Source organism: Cydia amplana, chromosome 2 (assembly GCF_948474715.1).
Source record: "Cydia amplana chromosome 2, ilCydAmpl1.1, whole genome shotgun sequence".
In the NCBI taxonomy this organism is placed as follows: Eukaryota; Metazoa; Arthropoda; class Insecta; order Lepidoptera; family Tortricidae; genus Cydia; species Cydia amplana.
In genome coordinates this window covers 26,103,767-26,119,510 of record NC_086070.1, presented here as the reverse complement: position 1 = coordinate 26,119,510, position 15,744 = coordinate 26,103,767, and the positions used below count along the sequence as shown (strand labels likewise).

At 35.5% G+C, this 15,744-nt stretch overlaps 2 protein-coding genes across 2 annotated transcripts in view; one reads left to right on the top strand and one right to left on the bottom strand.

Moving 5' to 3' along the window:
- Positions 1–15,744, bottom strand: part of LOC134661061 (juvenile hormone epoxide hydrolase-like) — a 100,136-nt gene that overhangs the window by 16,260 nt on the left and 68,132 nt on the right. The gene's annotated exons all lie outside the window — the stretch shown is intronic.
- On the top strand, positions 3,982–5,616 carry LOC134660985 (ovalbumin-related protein X-like). The gene has a single exon (XM_063516876.1). The coding sequence runs from the start codon at positions 4,442–4,444 to the stop codon at positions 5,612–5,614; it is 1,173 nt and encodes a 390-aa protein (XP_063372946.1). The 5' UTR covers positions 3,982–4,441; the 3' UTR covers positions 5,615–5,616.

Here is a 15,744-nt window from a genome sequence, read left to right as displayed (position 1 = left end):
GACATAAAAGCTCTCCAAGGGGCCTCTACGTGTTGAATCTGTGTCCCCACGCAAGCCTATCAAAAAACCGGGATTATAGGCCCGTGATATCCAAGGAGATACAAATAAACTAAAATGGTAATAAAAAATAGATATTTGTATAACATCGTTGATTTTGATATATGCAAAAAATTATAAACTAAAATTAAAAACTACAACTAACAACAATAACGATAACAAAAATTATAAAGAAAAAATAAATATTATAATATCGTTGATTTTGATATAAATATTAGTGATTTTGATCTAATTATTATGAATAGTTTATATAGGCTGAGTACTGGGTACACAGAGGCTGCTTACTGGATTTTGGAGGCTGACTACTGGAGAAAAGAGCCATTTTTTGTTTAAACTTAATTAGAGATATTATAAAGAGGATTGTTATTTTTTTAAATATTTTGTTTTAAAACTATGATAAACAATTGATCTAACCATGTCATTTGTTTAATTATCCGACTAATCCTGTAGAAATGCCGAACGTTCAAACTTAAAAAAGTCGTTATAAGGCTGACTACTGGTGCCTTTACCCTTTACATAAAACCACATGCGGAACACAAACGGTTCTAGGAATGCCAGAATTTAATTGTAAACAGATAAGGTATTTAATTATATGGAATAAGCTATGACTCATGAAAAAAATGTTGTTAACTCATATGAGTGTATGTATAACTAAATTCGACGCTGGAAAGTCCAGCGTTCGCGTTTGCGATACCTATGTCTATTTTTGTATGGGATTTGAACAGCGTGCCAAGCGGGACGTTTAGAAAACTCAAAATCCCATACAAAATGAGACTTAACGCAACCTTTTTTTTTTTTTTTATTTGTTATTATTAATACATGAATACTTATAATCTTATACAGTTCCCTGCAAAACTGTTTGCACAGTTTGACTGCAGGCGCGAGTCTCTGTTGTAAGTACTTACATAATCAACGTAATTAACATATTAAAAATTAAAACTAACATCGTAGCTATAACTAACTTCACTTGAGTGACATTTGCAGGCACAGGCATACAATTGTCACCCAAGTGTTTTCAGTAAGTGCAGCATTAGTGCTTTTTTAAATTTAATTTTATTGGGCTCGAGCCTGATATTTTCAGGCAGACTATTTAAAAAATACGGCAACCTTTTTCTTAATGTTCTGTCTCCATAATAGTTAGTAACGCGGGGTATTTCATATTTTTGCACAGCCACTGATCTTGTATTATGTTTATGTTCTAATCGTGTCGAGATATGCACCCTATTGCCATGGTTGTTAACTGCTAAGAGATATTTGTGTTTTAAACTGACCGGGAGTATTTTACAAATTTTAAATAGTTTATTGTAATTACCTTTACAGCTGTTTCTAGTTTTATTATTGACAAGTAACTTTAAGAATCTAATTTGTAGCGCTTCTACTTTATCCATGTACGATTTAAAAGTGAGACCATAGCAATCAAGAGCATAACTTAACAAGGATTCAACTATGGCAAAGTATAAGCATTTTAATACATTAGTCGGTACTTTAAAGCTAAGGTGGTAAAATCTTCCTAATAAAATCCTAAGTTTGCTACAAATATAATTTATATGTTGTTGCCAAGAAAATGCGGAATCTATTTTGACACCTAAGTATGTAACACAATCAACTTTTTCTATTGGTATACAATGGCAATCGTGTAAGTTATTATGAAGGCAAGTGAAACTGTGGGTGTACATAGGGAGGGGCATTTCTGTTGTACTTAAATATGGCGATTGTATAATTAGGAGCTTAGTTTTATCTGAATTCAATATAATGCCATTGTCATGAGACCACTTAACTACTGAGTCTATGTCTTGTTGAACTAGACGACAAGTTTCTACCATATTGTTTCCTGCGCGTAGGGTGCATAGATCGTCCGCAAACATGTGTGCGGAACAGTTTCGCAAAACTCCACATAAGCTATTTACATGCATTAGGTAACACACTGGGCCACATACGGAGCCCTGTGGTACTCCACAATGTACCAGTGTCTCATCACTTAGGTCGTCACCAATCTTAACGCGGTATGAACGTGATGTGAGATAGTCGCGAAACCATTTGTTTAGCGGCTGTCCCACACCACATTCGGCCATTCCATTTAAAAGGGTGTTTGTTTCTAAAGTGTCGAATGCTTTTTTAAAATCATAGAAAATTGCTACAACAAATTTTTTATCGTCTAAGTACGTATTTATTTCATCAGTGAATTTGGACAAAAGAGTGGCAGTACTTCTATTTTTCTGAAACCCATGTTGATCATCATTTAATATACTGTTTTTTTGAAGGAAAGAGCTTGTTTGACTAATTATACATTTTTCAACTATTTTATCTATACTGGAGAGAATGGATATTGGTCGATAGTTTGAGTATACTTTACGGTCACCCTTTTTATGGATTGGACGAATTATAGATTCTTTTAACTTATTAGGGTATTTATGTTGAGCAACTGATAAATTAATTAATTTGGCTAGCTGCTTAGCTGCTTAGCTGCTTAGGTGCTTAGCGTACGTCACGTCACGCTATCGAATGAATTTACACTAGGGGTACTGATTGGTGCCTACCTGTCAACCACGCGGTAACAGATTTGCAGCAAAAACTAATTGTTATACAAGTACATATTTGCGAGGTCACCTACTTGACTTTGAAGGCATGACATCATCAAGATAGACATTATGTCAATATCTACACTTCATATGCCTAGGAGCTTAATTCACTTCAGATGCCAGGCAAATCCATACTAATAATATTATAAATGCGAAAGTGTGTCTATCTGTCTGTTCTGTTACCTCTTCACGCTTAAACCGTTGAACCGATTTAGTTGAAATTTGGTATAGAAATAGTTTGAGTCCGGGGAAAGATATAGGGTAGTTTTTATCCCAGAAGTCATCCCAGAAGTTTGTACGGGGAATCGATAAAAAGCAGATTGGATTAAAAAATAAGCTACCCAAATTACTAACACCACGCGGACGAAGTCGCGGGCAAAAGATAGTTTGAAATATCTCTGATTATGTAGATATAGGAGATCAAGACCTATCAGTTATTGAAAAAACATGTTATACCTAGTTATCGAACCGTGTAGGTGAAATAAATATAATAGACTAAAACTGCAAGTAGGGAACCAGTTTTATTTAAATCCCAAAGTACCTACAATACAACTATTGTGCATAAAGTCAAAGTGGAATCATTGCGATTATAAACCTACTACATGACTGAAAAAGTTGAAATTTAAATGTATGTTTAAGCGCCAGTGCGTAAAGTTGTTCATTTTCACAAGGTCCTGCGGAGTGTCAGTAACAAATCTGAAATGAACTTTATTGTTCATAGTCATACGATAGTTATTTGTTAAATTGTAATCGGATAGCATGTTCTGTTTCCAAATTCTATTGCTTTGTTTGGCGCTGAAATTTTATCTTAATTCATAAGGTTATATGTGATGCCAGTGTGAATTATAAATTCGAACCTAATGCCTGGGAGTCAACGTTTATTGTTCAGTGTACGATGGTAAAATGTATTCGCGAATAAATTCTGTCGAATTGATCTGTCATTTGAAATTATTAGCATTCATGTGTCAATAAACCGGGTTGCTAGCATCACGCACTGCGATTTTTAAATTAGGAGTTTCTTTGGAATGTATATTCTTATTTAGTTAGTAGAGTCAGCATCATATATAGGTAAGTGGGCAGCTCTATATAATCACTAATATACCTTCATTGTTCAGGGAGAAAAGCGTGTGTAGATCATTTTGAACACCTCGCCGGCTCAGCTTCTGCTGCTGATTGCACCCAGCCCTGGCAGTCGGAATATTATACTCCATGTTTGGTTAGAATCGGTTTACATACTAGCTAGACATATTCTAGTGTCTCTATTAAATTTTAGTCACATAAACCACTTAACACAAAATGTGTTTGTGGGTAAAACCCGGACAGCAAAGTGGACGAGCTCCAAACTAGGACAATCCGAAGAAACCCGGACGGATGGCAGCCCTGTGATAACCTCTCAATCGTTTAGCATATCAGGAGGCAAACATCAACAATCACAGGGCGTGGTGTCTGTCAACCGCACCGAGCTGTGAAATTGATTAGACATGCGGCTAACGGGGCGCGCTTCAGAGCTACCTACTTGCTATTCCAGTCTGCCCCACGCCTCGACACAGAAACGTCCTACAGTACCTAACTGTTTACTCTCGTCTCTTTACGACCCGTTTGCTACTTGCGAAAGACATTATCTAATCTCCACTAATAAACCAAAGGACAAGTTTATCACCAAAATTTAAGCAACAGGCAAACAAGCGACGAAAGAATTCACTGTGCGTAGGGCTTCTAAAAACGTTATCGCATCCTGATATAAAACACAATAACATTAGTTCTCGAGCCAGTCAACAACGGTACCTTCTCTGCAGCGGTCAAAAATGAGACGCGCCGTTTTTTTGTTAACTTTTTGCTGTTACACGTTAGCGAAGAACTGCGATGAGCGTTCCGTTACCGCGTCCTACAAAAAGCCTATCTATGAGTTCTCAACCGGGCTTTTAGATAGAGTTTCCCAAGAAACTGATGGACATTTCGTCTGTTCACCGATAAATTCGTGGCTGCAGCTCGTGAACCTCGCACAAGGCGCCCATGGAGCTACCCTCAAGCAGATCTGGAAGGTGACCGGACATGGGAAGCCCTGCATGCAACGGACTTTAAGAAAAACCCTCAACAGTTTATACGGGGAAGTGAAGGAATATAAAAGCCAAAGTTTAGTGATAGTGGATAAATATTTAGCAGTGAAAAAGGATTTTAAAAGAAGAGTTGAACAATCGAAAACAGTTAGAGTGGTATCTCTAGACCGGGATACTCCTTATGAGTCTGCAGATCAAGCGAGTGAGATTATAGAAAGAGCTACTGGTGTCGGGAATAGTATAGACCCGTTCGAATTCAAGTTAACTTCTCTGATGTTGGCTGATGTGGCAACATTCAAAGCTGCTTGGCGACAACCTTTCGATCCTGGCTTCACCGCTCGAGAGCCTTTCTACCACGGAAGCGTAAAAGTGGGTGAAGTTAATATGATGTCCAGCATAGGATACTTCCACTACATAAACTTAACTGCCATTAATGCCGAAGTTTTGGAACTTCCCTGCATCGATGAAAGGCGTTCTATGCTCATATTTCTGCCCACAAACGGGACTATTAAGGATTTATTTTTCCACATGAAACGAATAAGGATAGCGACTATCTTCAACCTTTTCAAGAAATCCAAAAACAAACTAGTCGTGTTAAGATTGCCAAGATTTAAGATAAGCAGTGAAATAGTGAACTTACCGGAGTTGATCAGCGATATGGGTGTGTCATATATTTTCAAGTCTAGTGGTAATCTTAAGGGTATAAGTGATTATCTGATACGAGTGAATAGGATGAAGCAAGTGGTGGAGATAGAGGTGACTGAGGAGGGTGTTTCGGCCGAGATAGTTCAAAATCTAATTAATCCGGAAGTGGAACCGATCAAGTTTGAGGCGGACAGACCGTTTGCCTTTATGTTGGTAGACAAACCGACAGAAATTGTGTTATTTGCTGGAGTATACTCTAACCCATCAGTGTTCTAGTAGTAGTTTATGTGACTGCTACATAATTAAAGGATTAAATGCGAGTGTGGGTTTATGAAACGAGCTGAAAGCGAGTTTTTTAAAAATATCACACGATGGTTTTTATGCTTAATTATGCAAAGTTACATACAATTAATTACCTACACACATGTTATATATGTATAAGCTTTTTACGATGCGTTCAGCGGCAGTCATTGCGATATTTTGATCACACTGTTTGCAATTGACATTTCATTTCGAAGGATGACTCACGTTAGACCGGGCCGTGTCCGGGCCGGACCTTCCGGCGCATCGTTTTCTATGGAAAGCATCACGTGATCGCCTGTCATGTTATAGAAAAGTAAGCGCCGGAAGCTCCGGCCCGGACACGGCCCGGTCTAACGTGAGTTATCCTGATGTAAGGATGAAAAAAAAAAACATCATCTCGAGTGATACCAGAAATGAGGTCAAATCGAATTCCTTTGATTTCCCGAGATGTTCGAAATTTGAACGTTATTATTACGCAATAAGAATATTTTCAGATCAGTTATCTAATTTATATGCTGGCCGAAATTTGCATTTTTGAACGCATTATAGAAGGTTTATGAATTTTATGATATGTGTGTAGATAAAATAATGTAAGTGTGATTTTCGAGTGTGTTACAATGGAAGGTTAATTTCCTAGTCGTGTGTAGTGAAGTAAATGCGTGTTCCAACACTCCAAGGTCTATGTAATGACCTAAAAGTTTATTACTTACTATTCAGGTCTTGTTTTTATGTTACTTACCTTGAGTATTTACCAGTGAATCTCTATGTTAATTGTGTTTATTTAATTACGGTGCAGAATAGACATAACGAACTCGGTAAGGAACTTATGTTCGGGTAGTTCCGAAAGGAAAAAATCAGGCCAAGTGCGAGTCGGACTCGCCCACCGAGGATTCCGTACAAATTTAACTTTTTTTGTTTTTTATTTTATTTATTTATGTGTTATATTTGACACAAGCCGTGTGGTGGCCGGCTTTAGAACAGCGCCAACCCTCACATAGGATAAGGGTGTCGTACGAGGCGACTAAGTCCACAAACGAAGCAAGAAGGTATTTCGTTACAGGGGAGATGGTCGTCCTCTTAACATTGGTTTGCAATCCATCTAGGAGAAGGATACTCCAAAATAAAACTCGGAATGGAGTTTCCGTAAGGCGCGAGTAGGGTCCAACCTGAAATAAGCAGCAGATTCCTGCAGCTGACCTGTCTCCACACTTTTTTGTAAAGACGAAAAGAATTTTGACCCATTTATGATAGAAAATATTGTGGTATTATGAATATTACCTTGGCTAACATCACCTGATCAATCAAACTACATACATTAGTAAATAAAGTAACTACTCACTACACGCTACCAACGCTTATAGTTTAAGTAATATTAATTACTATAACGCTTATTTATTATAGCTGTATTTTTCGTGAAATTCGAAATAAAATAAATGTAGTTAAATTGTTTTATTTTCTTTACTCAATCTCCCATCTTGGTTGCGTCTTTCGCTACATACCTACTGGGCTATAACCGCGAAAATCGAAATTTTTCTCTGTCACTCTAATTACGCCTTCATTGGAGTAATAGAGAAAGATCCCCGCAGTTTGCGAATTTCGGTTTACGCGGTAGCCCCTCTGCTTTGGAGTCTACGGGGGTTTAGCCATGTTAGCGTTTCGTTTCGTTTTATGCAGACGATTATCATCTTGGCTAGCCCTCCAGAGGGCCTACCGCCAACATTGATAAATAATGTAAGATAAACATAGTGCCAATATTTTACTCGGGGCAACAGAAACATGATAACCCGGATTTCGAGCAGGTGTTTCTTTCCCATCTACCGCAGCATTATCATGGTCGCGTTTCTATCACCTGTCATGTTATACGTCACTTTAGCACTTTCATACTTGTTAGAACGGGACAGGCATGGTGACAAATGATAAAAAGCCGACCATCTTAGCCCTTCTGATATCAAATAAAATATATTTTCAGTTTGAAACTTCCCATAGTTTGTAGTACCTATGTAGTATCCCTTACCCACTGTGAAGTAATCCCTTAAGTCTGATATCGGGATCCTGGAGAACCAGCCCTAGTAGCACGGTCGCATTTTTATCGTTTATCACCATGCCTGTTACGTTCTAACAAGTATGTAAGTGTGAAAGTGACGGGCATAGTGATAGTCGATAAAAATGGAACCGTGCTGAGCCCGCGGGAATTATTCAAGTTATTCAGGGTATACTTGTAGTGAGTCGTGATGAATTAATTAAAAGCAAAACATGACATTTTAAAACTGTCGTAAAGCTATTTAATTTTTTGTTAATAGTCTTAAATAGTCTTAAAAGAAGAAGATAGATAGATAGATAGATAGATAGATAAATCATTTATTTGACAGCTGCAATGACACACAATATAAATTTACACACAATCATCATAACAAAAGAAAAGGAAAAAAAAATAATTATTATTACACTAACAAAGAAAATAACATAGAAATGAGTAGGTACAAAAGTAAAATTTAATAAAAGTAGGTAGGTAGGTACAAACTGTGTGCGTTGCAGCAGGACAAAAGGGTCACGGCTCAGTGATACGCTTCGCTCTTTCGAGCAAAGCACTGATTTTCTGCCGGGACCGGTCACAACAAAGAATATATTTACGAAGAAGTATTTACGTACGTCGGAAACAATCGTACAGTGTAAGTGTGAGTATTTGTGCATGTCGTGTGATAATTTAATAATAGAAGAAGTCTTAAATGTCAATAATTAAAAATAAAACTACTCGTATATTAACTACGTAAATAAAATCGCACCTTTAGAATTATAGTGACATAATAGAAAAATGCAAGTTTTTGGGAAACGTTAAATAAAGATTGACGGGTTCATAAATTCCATAGATAAAGAGGGATTACCGAGCTCTGATTGAGAAATAGTTACTAAAACTTGTATTTTATTAAACTTTACTTATTTCTTAACATGTTTTTACACATAAACACATAAAATAAATGTAGTAACTATTTTTATTATTTTTTTTAAAAAAGTGCATCAGTTTTAGGTCTCTTTACGATTGAAATCATATTTTTTTTAAAGACCGATTTCTACATAGGGCTTAATATTACTGAACAATAATACACTCAAAACGTATCATATATCAAATTAAGTCAATACAATAGTCAACTTCCAATTGTTTTAAGGGACACTTTCTATTTTTAATAAAACATTAACAATATTCGAATACGATTTATTTTTAGTTAAAAATATGGTTTCATCTTAAACAACAATCATAATAAACAAATCAAATATCCTTCTAAAAATATATAAAAAAAAACTAATTTTAACAATATTTTTCTTTCCATTTTGATAGATGTTCTGCAGATAGGACTACTGAACTATATATCTAAGTTTAGAAAAATACCTAATCACTTTTCTAGTACATACTGAGATCACATAAGTATTTATGTTCATGCTCTAAACAAAAGATGTTCATCTTAAACAACAAGTGTTAACAAAAAAATCAAATATCCTTCAAAAAATAAAACAGATTAGAACAAGATCATTTGGTCCATTCTAATAAATACCTATTCTACTAAAGAGATCACATAATAGGCACCTTAGTAATTGTAGTTGTTACTAATTATTGATAATCAACATTATCATAAACTTTGGGACATATTTTGAATTAGAGAATAGAACTATAAAAAACTTTGATGGAGCGAGCAGGAACTTCTTTTTTAGTTATAGACGATACGTAAGATTTTCCTGAATTTCTCAATCTTTTTGCGACATTTTGTTTCCATTTTGATGGATTTCTGGTACGTTTTCTGGATCTTCTGGTTACTTCTTGAACAGACTCCCCGTTGTCTCTGGATGCCCTGGAAGTTGATCTGGAAGGAGCCGAAGAACTAGAGCTGGGGCTTGAATCAGATATACGTACATGTTCGCTACGAATAGACTTATTAATATAGTTCGTTTTTTTAGCATTAGAAAGAACTTGAAAGAAGGTAAGCGATTTTGACATGTCTTTTAATTGAAAAACAATTTTTAAAAATCAATAACTATTACTTATGAAAGCAGAAGACTATAAAAGATTGTATTAGATTCATAATTGTTACATATTTACCGTAACTTATTTTTAAAATGTGTTTTTCAATTAAAAGACACATCAAGATTGTTTACCTTATTTCTAAATTTTCTAATGCTAAAAAAAACGAACTATAGTGTAAGTCGGGTCTGAGTCGCTTAAGTCAACATCGCTTTCATCGGAATTTAGAGGTGATTGATGATAATTCTTTGTAGGTCTGCTGCTTATACTTTGTCCTGTGCATTTAGATGTTGAAGGCTCATCTATGATGGAATGCGCGTTTGAATTACTCATGCGAGAAGAGCTGCTGGATGAGGAAGATGTCGATGATGATCTACTTGAAGAAGAGGAGGAACTATTAGATGATGACCTGCTAGATGATGAACTGTAGGATTGTGGTGTATTATTTAGTAAAACGTCCTGCTGAGATGATGATAACTCTGATTTATCTGGTTTCTGAGCAATATCCTCGATTTTATTTTGAACTTTTATCTGAAACACAGATAATAAGATTAGTTTCTGCTAAATTCTTGCCAGGGAATGAATTATAAAACATTATTAATAACCAAATAATACACCGTAAAGTTATAAACTCACCTCATTATTATTGCTAGCAAGAAACGTCTTTGGGTCAATGTATGGAATGGATTTTTCCGGAGAGCGGTCTATTATTGAACAGCTACTTGATGATTTGTTTTCCTTGTCAGGATTATTCTGAAATATAAAAATTATATTTCTTAAAAATATTATTCAACAGCGAAAGAACTTCTATAATTATAGTGCTTAGCTTAGTTGAAGTTAAAGCTTTCTAATGTTCATTTTTTTTTAGTTTTTATGAATATTTAAAAAATAATTATTTACTTCTTTGTCCGTATTATCTGCCAACGATATTCTTACATCATTAGTAGTGTTCTGATAAATAAGTAATACGTATTATGGTTGCAATAAACATTAAAAACATTGTAAACCAAATACTTACAATTTTAATGTCAGACACATTGATTTTTTCAAACTTTTGTTGTCCTCGCCGTGGAGTAAATTGTTGTTTACTGCTGACATCGTTATCCTGGAAAAAACCGATGATCAGACTAAGTATATGTAGATAATTCGTATAAGTAAGTTATGTAAATAAAAATATACAGTCTCATCTGGCTTCCATTTTTTTCCCGTTTATCTAAAATATAATCCGCCCTTTTTTTCATTTTCTATATGTTTTTAATGGGAAGCTCAATTCTTTTGGCTTTAGATACCTAGAATGTTAATTAAAATATAAATGTCATTTATCTTGTCAATTTAACTGGTTTTATAAAAAGACCCATTTATGAATTAAATAACAAATGTTAGTATTTACACAGCCACATGATTTAAATGGTCACTATGTATATGCTCATTTTTATTATAACAAAGACGGTATCCTGGATAATTCTCTAGATAAATGATTAGTGTTGTTATAATATAAACCCATTTATGATTGCGACTTCTAATCGAACTAGTTTTTAATCATAGAGTGACTTAAAGCCAAACGAGTCATATGGTAATGAATCGATTTTGGTATGAAATGAACTTAATATGAATTCAGTCTTAATTGTATTAAAAATAAAAACATCTACTTACCTTATTTTTGTTACTAAACTGACTCAAATCTATTTACGTCGCCACAAAACCGAACACGTAACGACCTGCTCAGAACACTCGCGGCGCATCACTGCTTGCGTCTCACTCAAACCGAACATAACGCGAAGTTAGAGGGAGGGGGAAAAAGACCGAAGTCTTAGTCTATCCCTTTCTACCCTATATTGGGCCGCTTTTGTATTAAGGTTCGATGAGGTTTATAATTTTAGGACTTTTTATAAGTGAAACTCAAAATCCGTAAATTTTGGATAAGGTCAGTATAATTCTAAAGGTGCGAAATACTACGACAGAAGTATGTAATTATGTTAAACATGTTATTCAGATCCAGCCGTAAATATAAATATTAATAGTGTGCGGTGCGGCGGTGCGGGTCATCAAATAGACATAAACCTGATGACCAGGGGTCGGACAAAAAGTGCGGATGACGTCAAACCACTTATAGGATGATTTCAAATAGTATTTTTGATTTTCATAAACAATTATCACTTATCATTTATCAACCTCTTTATTAAACGATATCGCCACTTGAAATGAGTAAGTACGTTTTTGACTGACACATTGTCAATCAGATGAACAATAAATTGACTTTTTTTTTGACGTTATTGTTTAGCTATTGTATCTTCACGATTATATTTAGCTAAAATTTATATTTACTAATGTATAAGAAAACGCTCTAAAATGTCACATCTTTACTCGAATATTGTGGCAAGTTTCGTGAAATTTATTTTATTCACTACATCACCCTACCACCTGTATTATTAATTCCATGGATTTATTTACGATTATTTTGTTACTTCATTAATACTACTTTGTTACTACATGTCACACGGAAGTTTAAATACAAACTCAAACATCATCCTGTGTGCAAGATTACGTCATTTTTACGTCATCCGCACTTTTTGTCCGACCCCTGCTGATGACTGATGTCAGCGACACTTTTGAATATCAATACTTTTATATCAATGAGTATATACTAACGCAAAGATTGGCCGCACCCATTACGTCATTATACAGGGTGACATTTGAGTCGTGATCAGTAATATGTTTTTCTAACTCCATAAACAACGAGCAATTTAATGCCCCTACTCTTACTAAAATCAGACAAGTTTTTTTTTTTGTTTTTTTTTGTCATTTATTTTACTTTTACAAGTGGCAGTGTGGTATTTAAACAGCTTTGTAAGATATTTCAAATGAATAATTAACTAAATTTTATTTCTAACTGGGACAAATGACAAAATTGATGTCAATGACAGTTCCGATTCAAAGAGGCGATTCAATTTACTAATTTAAATATCTTAATAAGCCGTTGTAGTTACGTACGTCTCCTGGTCAGTCAAGCTCAAGATCTCTTCTTCTTCGCGTTATCGCGGCATTTTTCCACGGCTCTGGGAGCCTGGGGTCCGCTAACTAATCCCAAGAATTGTCGTAGGCACTAGTTTTTATGAAAGCGACTGCCATCTGACCTTCCAACCCAGAGGGGAAACTAGGCCTTATTACTTATGTTACTACTCTTCGAAGGCCGTAAAAATATGTGACACGCTCTTATGGCTCTACAAATAGGTCATGTCAGATATTTTTGTGGCCTTCGTTGTGTCACATATTAATTGCAGGTGACTGTACGAGATATTTTTTATGGTAATTCTTCTGAAGGGCAGAATTGCGGGCTGAGATCACGGTTCAGGAATGCATTCTCGTTAATTGTCTGTCTTTATTGCGATAGGTACCATTAATGACTGAGTTAATAGACCATTTGTCGACCTTATTGCAATGAGGTAAGCTTTAATTATGGTCAGTTATAAGTGCTTTTAGTAAGGCCAGGCCTTGTCACGGCTCATAAAAGTCTACCTATTGTTCACGGCTATTCACCAATCACTCCACTTTATCTAAACGAATTCAATCCTGAGGGGCTACCGCGAAAACAGAATTTCGCAAATTGCGGGCATTTTTCTCTGTCAACGCCTTCATTGGAGTAAAAGAGAAAGATCCCCGCAATTTGCGAAATTCGGTTTTCGCGGTGGCCCCTCTGGGTGTGTAGCCAACGTGCCAATCCTTAACGCTCCGTAGCGTATCGTAGTCATCACTCTCTATCAGTCTCACTCTCTTGACAGTTGCGTTTTGTTCGCTACGGAACGTTAACGATTGCACGTTGGCTTCGCACCCTGTACTGTAATTATACTTTATTATTATTAAAATATCCTATAACGTGTACCTTTTAGCCTTCTTGAAGCTGATTGTGTTATGTGTAAGTAAATAAGTAATTAATATAGTTTTCGTCCCAAAACTCAGTTAAATAGAAGATCCGACCGCTTGAGACCTGTAGGTAAAAGTGTCGAAGTCTAGTCAAAGGGCCTATTATGTCGCTTACAATAAGGTCGAGATTTGCTTGTATCTTTATACGAATAACCTGTCAAAGCGTCCTTATGGCAAGCGACAAAGTGGGACTTTTTGCTTAGAAACTAGACTAAAAGTGTTTCTGCGATACATGTTATGCGAAATGTATTTCTAACAAACAATATTATGCCAGATGAGGGGAACCCACTTTCTATACAATCTCGCTCGTACTCACATATTAGTGCAAACGAGATGTACCTATAGAAAGTAAATTACATTCTCGACGGCGTTTATGTCAGTGCCAAACTGATGGTAGCCGTACTAGTCAATTTAAGTTTCGTGAATAGATTGCATTGAACCGTATCACATTCGATCAGATGAAGAATTGGCAGTGGTATTGGATTTGATTCATTACATGACAAAGGCGTTTTTTGCGTGGGAAAAAGACGATTTCAACTGATTACGAGTTCCTTAATTTTTTCTACGTCTACGACATTGGATACTGGATTTAAGAAGCTCTATTTGAACTTTTGAACACCTAAGTTTACTGAAGTGAAGTGGGCTACACTCTATGAAAGGGTCTCTATTGTTTCCCAAAATGTTTTAAGTCATAATGTGTTGTTTGCCCACACTTTAGTTAGTCATAATTCATTTGGTTCAGAAACGCGTCACTTTTCAGGATTGCCATATAACAAACCTAGCCTAACCTAGCCTATCTATAGGATAACCTTACGAAAATCCTGAAAAATTAACCGTTTCAGTTTTATGACTAATGATAATATGATAGACAATACATTATGACTTAAAACTTTATGGGAAAATTGGGAAACAAAGGGAGAACGAATTAGCTATGTTTTCATAGAGGGCCCCCTCTATGAAAACATAGCTAATTCGTTCTGATGGACTCAAACCTTGGACTTGTGACTCATATACGTAGAATACTAGTAACAGAGACTCATTTACTACATCTCGAGCATACCGATTGATTCGCTACGATACCGACATGTCTGACACATTTAATTATAGCGTACTATGTAATCGGAGATTACAGAGTAGTCTATGTAAATTCAATGGGCTTTGTCCGTGTTACTACGTTATTACGCGCTATCGTAAAGTTTTACATAGTAAACGTGTGTAAAACGAATAACAAATTGATAATAGCTTAGAAGCATACTCATCTACGGCCGCCTTTACACCTGTAAGTTTTACTTACGTAAGTAGGGACAAAGCTATTTGTTAGAATGAGATAACGATATTCATCTCTCATTCTGTGGTATAGCTGTGTCCCTACTTACGTAAGTAAAACTTACAAGTGTAAATCCGGCCTACCGATGACCGATCTGGCCTAGTGGGTGCATGGTGACCCTGCCTGTGAAGCCGATGGTGCTGGGTTCGAATCCCGGTAAGGGTATTTGTGTGATGAGCACAGATATTTGTTCCTTAGTCGTGGGTGTTTTCTATGTATTTAACTGTTTGTATATTATATTTATCGTTGTCTGGGTACCGACAACACAAGCCTTCTTGAGCTTACTGTGGGACTTAGTCAATCTGTGTCAGAATTTCCTATAATATTTATTTATCTATTAGTAGGTATGATGGTATAAAAGTAAAATACGATTTCTAATGGGAACTTCATTTAATAGTATCAATACTTGTAAAATATACAATTGCCTAACGACTAGTATCACAGTATTAGTAGCCTCTAGATAAAACAATTTTATCAATTTTATAAAAATAAACACATAATATTACCATCCTTTGCACTGCGCAGTCGAATAATAAAAAAAAAAAACCTACGTCCCTGAATTCCCTGATATTTCGGTAACTTACCTATGTACCTAGTTACTTACCATTACACAGTCTTAATTGCTCTAAAGTTGCTCCACAAAAGTTAACTGCGGTGTGAAATTGTAACTTAACTTTACTAATACGTAATACCTATTAAAAAAACACGAGGATAACAATATTAAATGAAATCTATGTTAACTAAATAGAATAAAATTGATGATGATGATATAAGATTTTAAATTTCGTAGTGAACACACAATAAGGTAAATAGGTACATTTATTATAATTATGATATATGTAT